This window comes from Xenopus laevis, chromosome 1S (assembly GCF_017654675.1).
Source record: "Xenopus laevis strain J_2021 chromosome 1S, Xenopus_laevis_v10.1, whole genome shotgun sequence".
Lineage (NCBI taxonomy): Eukaryota > Metazoa > Chordata > Amphibia > Anura > Pipidae > Xenopus > Xenopus laevis.
The window spans coordinates 198205852-198218118 of record NC_054372.1 but is presented as its reverse complement, the minus strand read 5'-3'; the positions used below and the strand labels follow the sequence as shown (position 1 = coordinate 198218118).

Sequence of the window (12267 nt, the reverse complement as noted above, 5' to 3'; positions counted from 1 at the left end):
GAGCACTTCATTTTCCCTAGTCGCCAGAAGTTGCCTCACGAGGAAACTTTGGGCGACTTCAGAAAACGAAGCTCTCCAAGTGCCATCCCACCGGCGAAATAGATTCTAGCTGGCGAGAAGGCTTTTCGGGGAGATTAGTCCCCTGAAGAAGAAGCAATTTGTCGCCGGGCGACTAAATCTCCCCAAATCTCCTTTGAATCTTCGTAACCCCGCGGGTTACCCGCAAAAACCTGCGGGTTGCGGGTAGACGTTGCGGATACAGACGCTGTTCTGCGGGTCGGGCCGCAGGTCTTCTCAATAGCGATTTTTACTTTTTCCCCCCTGATCACTTCCAATGATGTCACTTCCGGTTTACAATGACAGCACTTCCTTATTCTTGATGGTCAGCTGGTCTGGGTTGCGGATAAGGTACTTGTGGGTCCAAGCAGGTAAGAATGCAGGTTGCGGGTCCGGGTTGCGGGTACGGGTTCCAAAAAATGGACCCGCGCAGGGCTCTACCCTGGGTATGTGGGGGTTTTGCTTTCCTCAAATGGATGAACTTCTATGTAGTTTTTTCTCTTTTCCTCCTCGTGCGTCTCGCTCCTGCCCATAAATCTATTTGTTTATTGCCCGCCACTGGAAATCCTATATAATTGAAACATACCTGGAATTGAGACTTTCTCTCACGTCGGTGGAACACAATTCATTTTGAATATAAATTGAAAATCAAGCCTTTGGTAATTGACAGCAATAGTTACCTCCATCCCATAATCCGACTTTATTGGGATTGGCACTTTCCTACAATTTCAGGCATTTGATATAAATTTAAATGCATTACTTTTCGAAGGGAGGGTAATTATATTCAGGAATATCTTTCTTTCGCGCAGTGACAGCCCCTTCACCCTTTTTCCATCAATGTTTTATGATGGAATGGGGAAAGTGTGGAGCTTGGAAGACTGAGGGTGAAGCCTATATTTTGGAGATTGGATCTTGGTCCAGGATTGGGATTTTCAACCTATTGCTAGGAAAAACTCTGGTCTCCCCAATGCAGAGCCAAGCACATAGTTTTTAAAAATTCCCATGAATTCGAAATTCGACCAATCGAAACTTATTTAAAAAAATCAAATTTTTTAAACTCGGATTAATGTAATCGACCCAAAAACTCGAATCGAATTCGATTTGAATTTTAAAAACCTCAATTCAAGTTTTTTCTCCATAAGGCTGCAAACAACTCAACATTTATTCCCTGGACGTCTCCCGTTGACTTAAACAGCAATTCGGCAGGTTTTAAGGGGGGAGTAGTCAAATTTGAGTTCTTAAAGGGCCAGAGTATGATAATCTCAAAAATCGAATTAAATTTTTTTTTTCTTGAATTTCGAATTTTCAATTCGACCCTTAATAAATCTGGCCCATATTCTGATGACGCAGCATGATGTGAGGGAATGGGCCTGTGCTTGATTTGTGATCCCATTCCTACGTTGGACGTGGTTCAGTCCAGTGCCCATGGTGGTTACATAGGTTTCATCTCATTAATATTTGTATCTATTTAAATGTAACCTAATGCAAATATGTATTTAGCTTCTTTTTTGTTACTTTAGGACACTAACACTCTACCTAGATAATTTTTCCCCTAATAATCGCATTGGCATCGAGCATGATTTGTACCAACCAAGCGGCAGCCCTAATGGGTTCCCTCTTGACACCTGAAGGTAGAGTTCTGCGCGGAACCAATCTGTTAAACCCAACCGGCGACCCACATACTTACCCGCTTAGACCCGCTACCCGACCCACAAGTACCTTATCCGCAACCCGATATGCGACCCACTGACCATCAAGAAACAGGAAGTGCTGTCATTGTAAACCGGAAGTGACATCATTAGAAGTAGGCGTGGTCAGAAAAAAAGGAGTAAAACTCGCTATTGAGAAGACCCGCGACCTGTAAACCTGGAGAGCTGCCGACTCCCGAAACCTCTACCTGCAACGCGCAGGTTTTTGCAGGTAACCCTTGGGTACCCGACCCGCTGCAGGATTCCTGAAGGTACCGGAACAGTTCCAAAGCCCATCCCAGAGCTAACGCTCACTGACGGCAGCCTGCCTTCAGCAGAACAGACTTAAAGGAGAACTAAACTCTAAAAATGAATGTGCATAAAACTGCCATATTTTATAAAGAGAGAACTTATTGCACGAGGCTAAAGTTTGAGCTTGTCAATAGCAGCAATGATCCAGGACTTCAAACTTGTCACAGGGGGTCACCATCTTGGAAAGTGTCTGTGACACTCACATGCTCAGTGGGCTCTGATTGGCTGTTGAGAAGCTAAGCTTAGGGCTCGTCACTAATTATCCAGCAGAAAATCAGCTTCCCTGGCTGTAATATAAGCTGATGCTACAGGTTTGCTGATTATTCAATTCTGATGCTAATTGCACTGGTTTCTGTGCTGCCATGTAGTAATTATGTGTATTAATTACTAATCAGCCTTATATTGTGACATTTCTATTCTATGTGTACTGTATATTGTGAGTGGGTCCCTAAGCTCAGTAAGTGACAGCAGCACAGAGTATGTGCAGTGAATCAGCAGAAAAGAAGATGGGGAGCTACTGGGGCATCTTTGGAGACACAGATCTTTACTGCTAAAGGGCTGTGGTTGCCTTGGGCTGGTGCAGAAGCACAAAACATCATGTACAACATTTCTACCTACTTCTTTAGTTAGGCTTTAGTTCTCCTTTAAATGTAGGATCCACACACATTAATACACTTTCTTTGCACTTAGCTGATATTATAACTTGCCCAAACCAACTCCCCTCTGGTGTCCTTGCCGTCCCCTCTAAGCTCGACAACGCCATTTGCGTCCATCCCCGTGCAGCAGGTGTTGCTTCATTATTCCTATTATTGTCTGACAGATGGATTTAACTAATTAATTGTTCTGATGTTTCCTGGTCCCCATTGTGCCATCGGCAGAGGTTATTCTCCCAGTCCTGCTGTTGGACAAGGTGATGGGGAATAACAGTAGGGACGTCCAGCTAATTTATAGTAGAGGACAGCTCTGACCAACCTTCACTGCGTCCCTATCAACTGTGCACTCACAAACGCATCTGATTGAAATAACGCAGTAAATAGCTGTACGCAGGCTTGGCCCCGGCAGCTTATTGGGACCTTTCTGGTGGGCTGAACAATCTATAGATTGGGCAGGTCAGATGAGGTGCATTGATGTGGTCCTTTTTGGACAGCTCTCCATAGACTCTCAGTATGGTGATCAACCTGAATAGGATCGCTGCATGGGTGTCCAAATGAGTAAATACAGAGGCATAACTATGTAGGTGCAGTGGTTAAGATGTGACCTGGGCCAGAGGGCAGATGGCCATGTGGGGTGAGTCTGGAGGCAAACTCTGCACCTGGGTGACCAGGGATGCCAGGTCTAATTTTCAAAACCAGCCAAAATCAGATACAAAACCAGCTCCAACCTAGCCAAGAGGCACTTCAAAAGTAGCCCAAAAATAGCACAATATGTGAAAAAAAGTCTAAAAAAATAAATGCATATATAGAGAATAAAGTAGCCCCTCTTGTTTATTATGTCACCAAGGAGTTTCATGACCATATAAAATTATGAGACAGAAGGCTGATTTATACAGGTCATGGAACTCCAAGGTGACTTCTAATATCCTCATATTTTGCAACTGGGGGTACTTTATTTATTATAATACACAAGTTTCAGTGAGTCATGTGACAGAAATTACATCACTACTCACCATTTATAAGGATATCATTTACAGGATATTCATGGCTTTTGTGTATTATATAGTGAATAAAGAACCCCTTTTGTAAAATATAAGGATATTATAAGTTACCGAGGAGTTTCATGACCATATAAAAGTACGAGGCTGAAGGCCGAGTGTTTTTATACAGGTCATGGAACTCCGAGGTAACTTCTAATATCCTCATATTTTGCAACTGGGGGTACTTTATTTATTATAATACACAAATTTCAGTGAGTCATGTGACAGAAATGACATCAGAACTCACCGTTTATAACTGATGACATCAGAACTCACCATTTATAAGGATATCATTTACAGGATATTCATGGCTTTTGTGTATTATATGTATATAAAATATATGAAAATACACCTTTTTCAAAATGTCACTGTTTCACAAGTTTTTCCATGAAGCAAAATGGGACAGATTGGCCCCTCATCAGGGGCGTAACTACAGAGGGGGGTCCAGGAGGTATAGGGGTCCCTAATAAAATATGCAATTTCAATAAATATTGGTAAAACAGCTGAACCTCTAGACATTTTGGTGGCCAGCAGAATTTTGCCCCAAAATTGTCTGAAATTGAGGAAAGTCATTGGAAAATGTGTTAAGAATGACGGGAGACTGGTCATTCTTAAAATCTGGTAACTCCCAAATTCTACACAAGTCAGTCCCATTGCATGCTGGGTATTGCAGTCTTACATTAATGATAAACAAAAACTACATTACCCAACATGCATTGGGAGACACAGGCTTGGCACATTAGGGCAAGAAAAAAAACTTTGGCTTTCCAAAGTACAAACCAGCCAAAGGCCCAAAAAGTAGCCCAAATCTGTACCTTGGCTAGTTTGTACTTTCAAAACCCGCATGGACTTTAAATGAGTAGCCCAATTTCGCTGAAAAACTGCCAACCTGGCAACCCTGTGGGTGACCCTAGTTACTCCAATGGGCAAAGATCTGTGGATCTTACTCTGAAGACATTATTACATATGGATCCTACGGCTGATCCACCAATCAGTGAGTAGGTCATTCGTGCCGACTATCTGCTTCCCATATTGTCCGATCCAATGTTGTCCACGTGCATAGCTTTAGCTAGACCCAGGAGCTTGCAGTCCAAACCCCACAGCCCCTGGCTTAATCTTATTGCAGGTGGGCGGCTGGAGTTTGCATCGTACCGCAGCGATATAATAAATCACTTCTAGGGGGTCAAACTTTTATCCTGACTAGGGTTGCCACCTTTTCTATAAAAAATAAATCTTGGCCTTCCGATATATTTATCATTTTTCTCTCTAAATAACATTGGGATCGACCATCATTTTTACCGGCCAGGCCAGTAAAATACCGGCCACGTGCCAACCCTAATCCTGACAAAGGAGAATCCATTGTTGTCCAATCCAATGTTGTCCACATGCTCAGCTTTATCTAGACCCAGGAGCTTGCAGTCCAAACCCTACAGCCCCATTGCATTCCAACAATCTAATTGCAGGTGGGCTGGAGTTTGCATCGTGCTGCAGTGATATAATAAATCACCTCTTGAGGGTTAAATTTATATCCTGACAAAGGAACATCCATGGGCTGCACCTCTTCCTCTTGCTCATCCCTCATCATTAAAGGGGTGGTTCACCATTAAGGTAAATTTTATTATATTACAGAACGGCCAATTCTAAGCAACTTTTCAATTGGTTTTCATTATATCTTTTTTATAGTTATTTGCCTTTTTCTTTGCAGCTTCTCCCTTCTGACTCCCTTCTAAAAAACAAATACACTGTAAGGCTACAAATGTATTGTTATTGTTACTTGTTATTAATGATCCTACTATTCAGTCCCTCTCCTAATCATATTCCAGTCTCTTATTCAAATCAATGCATGGTTGCTAGGGGAATTTAGACCATAGCAACCGGATTGCTTAAGATGCCAAGAGAAGAGCTGCCGAATAAAAAGCTAAATACCTCAAAAAACACAAATAATAAAAAATGAAAGCAAACTGTCTCAGGACATCACTCTCTACATCAGGGATCCCCAACCTTTTGAACCCATGAGCAACATTCAGAAGTAAAAAGAGTTGGGGAGCAACACTACCATGAAGAATGTTCTTCGGGTGCCAAATAAGTGCTGTGATTGGCCATTTAGTAGCCCCTATGTGGATTGTCAACCTACATTGAGTGAACCTAGTTTTTATGCAACCAAAAGTTTCATCCAAGCCTGGAATTCAAAAATAAGCTCCTGCTTTGAGGCCACTGGGAGCAACATCCAAGGGGTTGGAGAGCAACATGTTACTCACGAGCTACTGGTTGGGGATCACTGCTCTACATCATACTAAAAGTGATCTCAAAGGTGAACAACCCTGTTAAAGGGATACTGTCATGGGAATTTTTTATTTTTTTTCCAAAACACATCAGTTAACAGTGCTGCTGCAGCAGCATTCTGCACTGAAAAACTATTTTTTTGTATATTTAATTTGACATGGAGCTAGACATATTGTCAGTTTCCCAGCTACCCCCAGTCATGTAACTTGTGCTCTGATAAGCTTCAGTCACTCTTTACTGCTGTACTGCAAGTTGGAGTGATATCCCCCCCCTCCAGCAGCCTAACAACAGAACAATGGGAAGGTAACCAGATAGCAGTTCCCTAACACAAGATAACAGCTGCCTGGTAGATCTAAGAACAGCACTCAATAGTAAAATCCAGGTCCCACTGAGACACATTCAGTTACATTAAGTAGGAGAAACAACAGCCTGCCAGAAAGCAGTTCCATCCTAAAGTGCTGGCTCTTTCTGAAATCACATGACCAGGCAAAATGAGCTGAGATGCACCTACACACCAATATTACAACTAAATACACTTGCTGGTTCATGAATGACATTTTATATTGTACACTGAATTATTTGCAGTGTAAACAGTGTCATTTAGAAATAAAAACATAAAAACCATGACAGAATCCCTTTAACTCACTAAATGTGGCCTCCATCTCGCTGAACGACGGGAACCAGCTGCCTTTTGGCGGTGCAAAACTGCAATAAAATGCGACTCCTGAACTTTCCCAGCAAATTTGCCTCTCTGTAAGGAGCTGTGAAATGGGTGACATTTCCATCAGTAACTGCGCCTGAAAGGGGGGGTGCCACATGGAACCTCCTCGCCTCCATCTCCTTGAAAAGTGCAAATGGCCAGAAATGGGCAATTCGGTTCCATCCGCAGGTGAAAAAAATAAAACGCCATTTGTAAATGAATCTCCCACATGGTCGCCGAGCAGGTCGTTAATTGTCCTCTCTGCTCGCTGTCCATATAATGGGAAAATGTTCATTTCCCATTCCAGGCAGGGGAAGGTTGAATCCGAAAATGTTAACATTTGCATTTTTATTTGTTGATTTATTTAAAGGACAGCCTCTCAAGGCAATCCATCACGCCGGGGACACCCCGAATATGAATAATGTATTGTGGACTCGCCGCTAACAATGTGTAATAAGGGACGGAGGGAGAATCTAAACTACCCTGTGAATGTAATATTTACCGACTCGTAAACTTTATTGCTTTCCAGGCTCAATAATAGTGACCACAGGACATTAATATCACTTTCCCCGGGTTTATTTGGGACACTTCTGCTAAATAACTCGACCACTTAGTGTTCGCCAATGATATAATTCCTGTTTACAGCAGCAGTGGTAGAGTCTCCTTTAACTGGAGATGAGCACCGTCTTTATAATGTCGTCCCATCGCTTCTTAATTCCCCAAACTAGTTCTTAATGGGCCTGAAATACCCGGTCTTCTTATTTCTAAAGAATGTTTACTTTCAGCGTCGCCAAAATGGGCTTTAAGGTTAAAAGATAAATAAATGAAACTTTTCAGCCTCATTCAAAGCGGTTTAAAATTGGTTGGAAAAAATATTTTGGTCCTTCTGTGCTCTTTGCAAACTGATACAGGGGAGGAGCAGCTGCTATTCAAGAATAAGGAAACCTTTAAAATAAGTGAATGTAAAACTGATGAGGGGTCTATTCTAAGCACTTTTGTCATTTACATTCATTATTTATTTTGTTTTTATTCCAAGATATTAAGGGATACATGTACTGTTAATATGAATGAATTTTGTTACAACAGCGCCACCTGCTGGTCATTTTCCCACCAGTCTGACCAGCAAGTAGTCAAGGAAGTTGTAAGGAGAAAGAAAGAGGCTGATGTTCTTCTGCTTAGGAAAGATGTGAGAAAGGTTTCTAATTTTATTCCTAAATCACAAATAGAAAATATAAAGTAACTGCAAAAAAATCATTATTTCTGGTGAACTGTCTGAAATCGAATAAACTAGAAAAAGTGTTTGAAGGTGAAAAAAACGTTTTTCCATGACAGTATCCCTTTAAACGTGTGTTATAAGAAATAATCAGCTGGCTACATACAAAACACTGGCCTACAGCTTGGGAAAAGTAAATTAACCCTGATCTTCCGCTTGAAATATCGCCCTGGTTATATGGCTCCAGCTCGCTGCCCACTAGAACTACAACTCGCCCACGCCTGTAGCACTTAGTGACCTATATATGGGCAATATATAAGCAATGTTTTCACAAGCGAAGGGTGGAACTCGATTGACTTGCGTCTAATTTATCAGCCTCCATTACCACAATTACCGTGACTGTAATGCACTTCCCAAACTCAAGCACATTCCCCTGATCCACCTGCGTGACCTTGTTTGCCGCTGCCCTTTCCTTTAATTTCATGTAACCGGGAGCAGATCAATCGCAGGACTTCTCCGCATCTATCAATGGGAACGTGCTCTTTCAGACCCCCGAGAGACAGACTTCACTTTAGATTCTCTTGCCCATAAGGCATTCTGCTATTAACAATGCGCTTTATTTCCACTGGGCGCCATGCTCCAAGTTTAATGGGGGTCTAATGCGTTAAAGGGTAAGCAGAAGCTCATTTGTTGCATTACCTTCTTCAGCCATTAGGTGGCACTGTGATTAGATTGTAAACCTTGTATTTTTTATTATATATTATTATATACACACCCTTCTATTATACAACGCCACGGAACCTGGTGCAGATATTACCTCCCTGTAAGGTTCAGGTTTTTCGTTGCAATAAATATGATGCCAGGCATTTTGTTGGGCAGCAAATAAAATGTCATTATTAACAGAAGATTGAATCTCCCCTTTCATGTGTGATTAAGGGCACGGGGCCTAGAGAAGGTGTTTTGGGGTGAGACGGTCGGGTACCAAGTGCCGTACGTCCGGCTTTCAATTGAATCTTTATATGCGCCGCACATTCACTGGCGTTTTCTCTTTTATTCCTGCGTTCCTTGTTATTTCTCATTCAAGTCACAATTAGTGAGAGGTGGCAGATAGGCAGAGCAAAGAGCTTTTAATTAGCTCGTTATATCAGTCATAATTAGGGATGGGCGAATTTGACCCGTTTCGTTTCGGCCAAAATTCGCGCGGCGAAATTTCTTTGACGCGCGTCTTTTTTTATGGACGCACACTGCCATACAAGTCTATGGGCGTCATTTTTTCGGCGAAACAAGGTGAAAAAATTCGCCCATCCCTAGTCATAATAATAATTCTGCCCTTTGCCAAGCTGCCAATTTCTTGTAGCCTGGGAGGTGGCTCTCGTGTAGTGTAGCGGGGCCCTTATTGGTGTGTGCCAAAAGTATCTGGGCACCCGCCAGGCTACTCAAGGGAACATATAAACCATTTCTAATTGAGGGTTGTCTTTATAGTAAAGGCTTAACATGTCTACATAGATTTGGACGTTAGATCATGACATTGGATAAGGGGCAGTGCAAAAACCCAGCAATGTGAGGATACAGATTGCATCAGTCCTACAGCCAATCAGGTGTTTAAGCCACACCCTAATGCATCATCATGGCCGCACACAGTACAGCAGCTTTGGGTTGTGGATATCTAGCATGTTTTAATAGATAAAGGGGTAAAAAAATCATGTGTCAATTAAGATTAGAAGAGAATCTTGATCCTGGGTTGCAGTGGATCTTCCTCCGGTGTCTTTGGGAGCAGAATTTAATGTCGAATTATATTGGTTAATATGGGGAGGAGAAGTGTTGGGATTCCTACTGCTGAGTTTGGGAGTGGAATCTCCTGATAAGTGGGGTATGTTGGGAAAACTGCTACATGCACCAGATGCACAATTGGTAGTTCCTGCACCAGATGCACCATTGGTAGTTCCTGCACCATTGGTAGTTTCTGCACCAGATGCACCATTGGTAGTTTCTGCACCAGATGCACCATTGGTAGTTCCTGCACCACATGCACCATTGGTAGTTCCTGTACCATTGGTAGTTTCTGCACCAGATGCACCATTGTTAGTTCCTGCACCATTGGTAGTTTCTGCACCAGATGCACCATTGGTAGTTCCTGCACCAGATGCACCATTGGTAGTTCCTGCACCAGATGCACCATTGGTAGTTCCTGCACCTCATGCACCATTGGTAGTTCCTGCGCCTCATGCACCATTGGTAGTTCCTGTGCCACATGCACCATTGGTAGTTCCTGCACCACATGCACCATTGTTAGTTCCTGCACCATTGGTAGTTTCTGCACCAGATGCACCATTGGTAGTTCCTGCACCAGATGCACCATTGGTAGTTTCTGCACCAGATGCACCATTGGTAGTTCCTGCACCTCATGCACCATTGGTAGTTCCTGCGCCTCATGCACCATTGGTAGTTCCTGTGCCACATGCACCATTGGTAGTTCCTGCACCACATGCACCATTGGTAGTTCCTGCACCTCATGCACCATTGGTAGTTCCTGCACCTCATGCACCATTGGTAGTTCCTGCACCACAGGCACCATTGGTAGTTCCTGCACCATTGGTAGTTCTTGCACCACATGCACCATTGGTAGTTCCTGCACCATTGGTAGTTCCTGCACCTCATGCACCATTGGTAGTTCCTGCACCACATGCACCATTGGTAGTTCCTGCACCACATGCACCATTGGTAGTTCCTGCACCACATGCACCATTGGTAGTTCCTGCACCACATGCACCATTGGTAGTTCCTGCACCGTTGGTAGTTCCTGCACCTCATGCACCATTGGTAGTTCCTGCACCTCATTCACCATTGGTAGTTCCTGCACCATTGGTAGTTCCTGCACCATTGATAGTTCCTGCACCATTGGTAGTTCCTGCACCTCATGCACCATTGGTAGTCCCTGCAGTTATATATACATATATATGTGACAGTTTGAGGATGTGGCATATTTGGTAACTAACAGCATCTTCTTGTGTTGTAGGTATGAAACGTCTCTGATCGACATGCTGGATGCAATAAGCCCCATCTCTAGCGACAGACCCCGCCCCCATTGCAGAGACACCAATAAGTTCAGGGTCATGAGCCCGGCCCCCAGGATCCATTCCAGACCGGCCCCCGAGGATCCAGAGGAGAGCAAGATGCTGGAGGAGATCTTCTTCATTTGCTGATCAAACCCTCCTCATGCAGAACTGCTGGCCGAGTGCAATGGAGAACCACAAACGACCCCGCAGTGCTTTATCTTTTCAGCACTAGGAATGTTTGTAGGTTTTCACTTTTGGCGTTGGAAGGGTTAATGGTATTTTAAGGAGATTTTATTGATCTATTCCCCATGAAGCAATGCATTATTACTACTTCCCCCATCATTCCTGACATTTGCCTGTCGCTAAATAACAATTGTGGCAGTTTTTAACTTGGGCCGGTACTTTCACTTGGGCCCTTCGCTGAGACATACGGGGGACACTGGGAGCAGATCCAGGCGCCGTTTGATGTCTCTTTTGATTTCAATGGGTTTCCCTCCTGCTTTTCTTTGTGAGCGACTCATGAAACAAAATGGATTTCACATTGTGCTACATTTCTCCTTAGTTTGTGTTAAAGGGATACCGGCCCATTTTATATTAGGCTATTAATCCCCGGACCCTAATTGCCCTGTGTCTACAGAACAGTAATCCTGAGATTTCCAGTCAGTTGGGGATTGAGTGGCTGTTCTGTAAAAAAAAAAATCAGTGTTTTGAAATTGGATCACAGGGATAATGTTTCCCTTTAAAGGATAAGAAAACCTTTAAAATAAGTGATGAGGGGGCTATTCTAAGAACTTTTGTCATTTACATTCATTATTTATTTTCTTTTGATTCCAAGATATTAAGGGATACATGTACTGTTAATATGAATGAATTTTGTTACAACAGCGCCACCTGCTGGTCAGTTTCCCACCAGTCTGACCAGCAAGTAGTCAAGGAAGTTGTCAGGAGAAAGAAAGAGGCTGATGTTCTTCTGCTTAGGAATAAAATTAGAAACCTTTCTCACATCTTTCCTAAGCAGAAGAACATCAGCCTCTTTCTTTCTCCTGACAACTTCCTTGACTACTTGCTGGTCAGACTGGTGGGAAACTGACCAGCAGGTGGCGCTGTTGTAACACAATTCATTCATATTAACAGCACATGTATCCCTTAATATCTTGGAATAAAAACAAAATAAATAATGAATGTAAATGACAAAAGTGCTTAGAATTGCCCTCTCATCAATTTTACATTCACTTATTTTCAAGGTTTACTTATCCTTTAAGCGT

The 12267-nt window shown here is 42.8% G+C and overlaps 1 protein-coding gene across 1 annotated transcript in view; it reads left to right on the top strand.

The window, feature by feature from the left end:
• Positions 1–11587, top strand: part of LOC108707353 (protein hinderin) — a 95233-nt gene extending 83646 nt beyond the window's left edge. Inside the window, exon 11 of the mRNA XM_041580674.1 lies at positions 10963–11587. Coding sequence (XP_041436608.1) covers positions 10963–11149 — 187 coding nt within the window. The 3' untranslated portion in view covers positions 11150–11587. The remainder of the gene's footprint in view (positions 1–10962) is intronic.
• Positions 11588–12267: the final 680 nt, after the last annotated feature.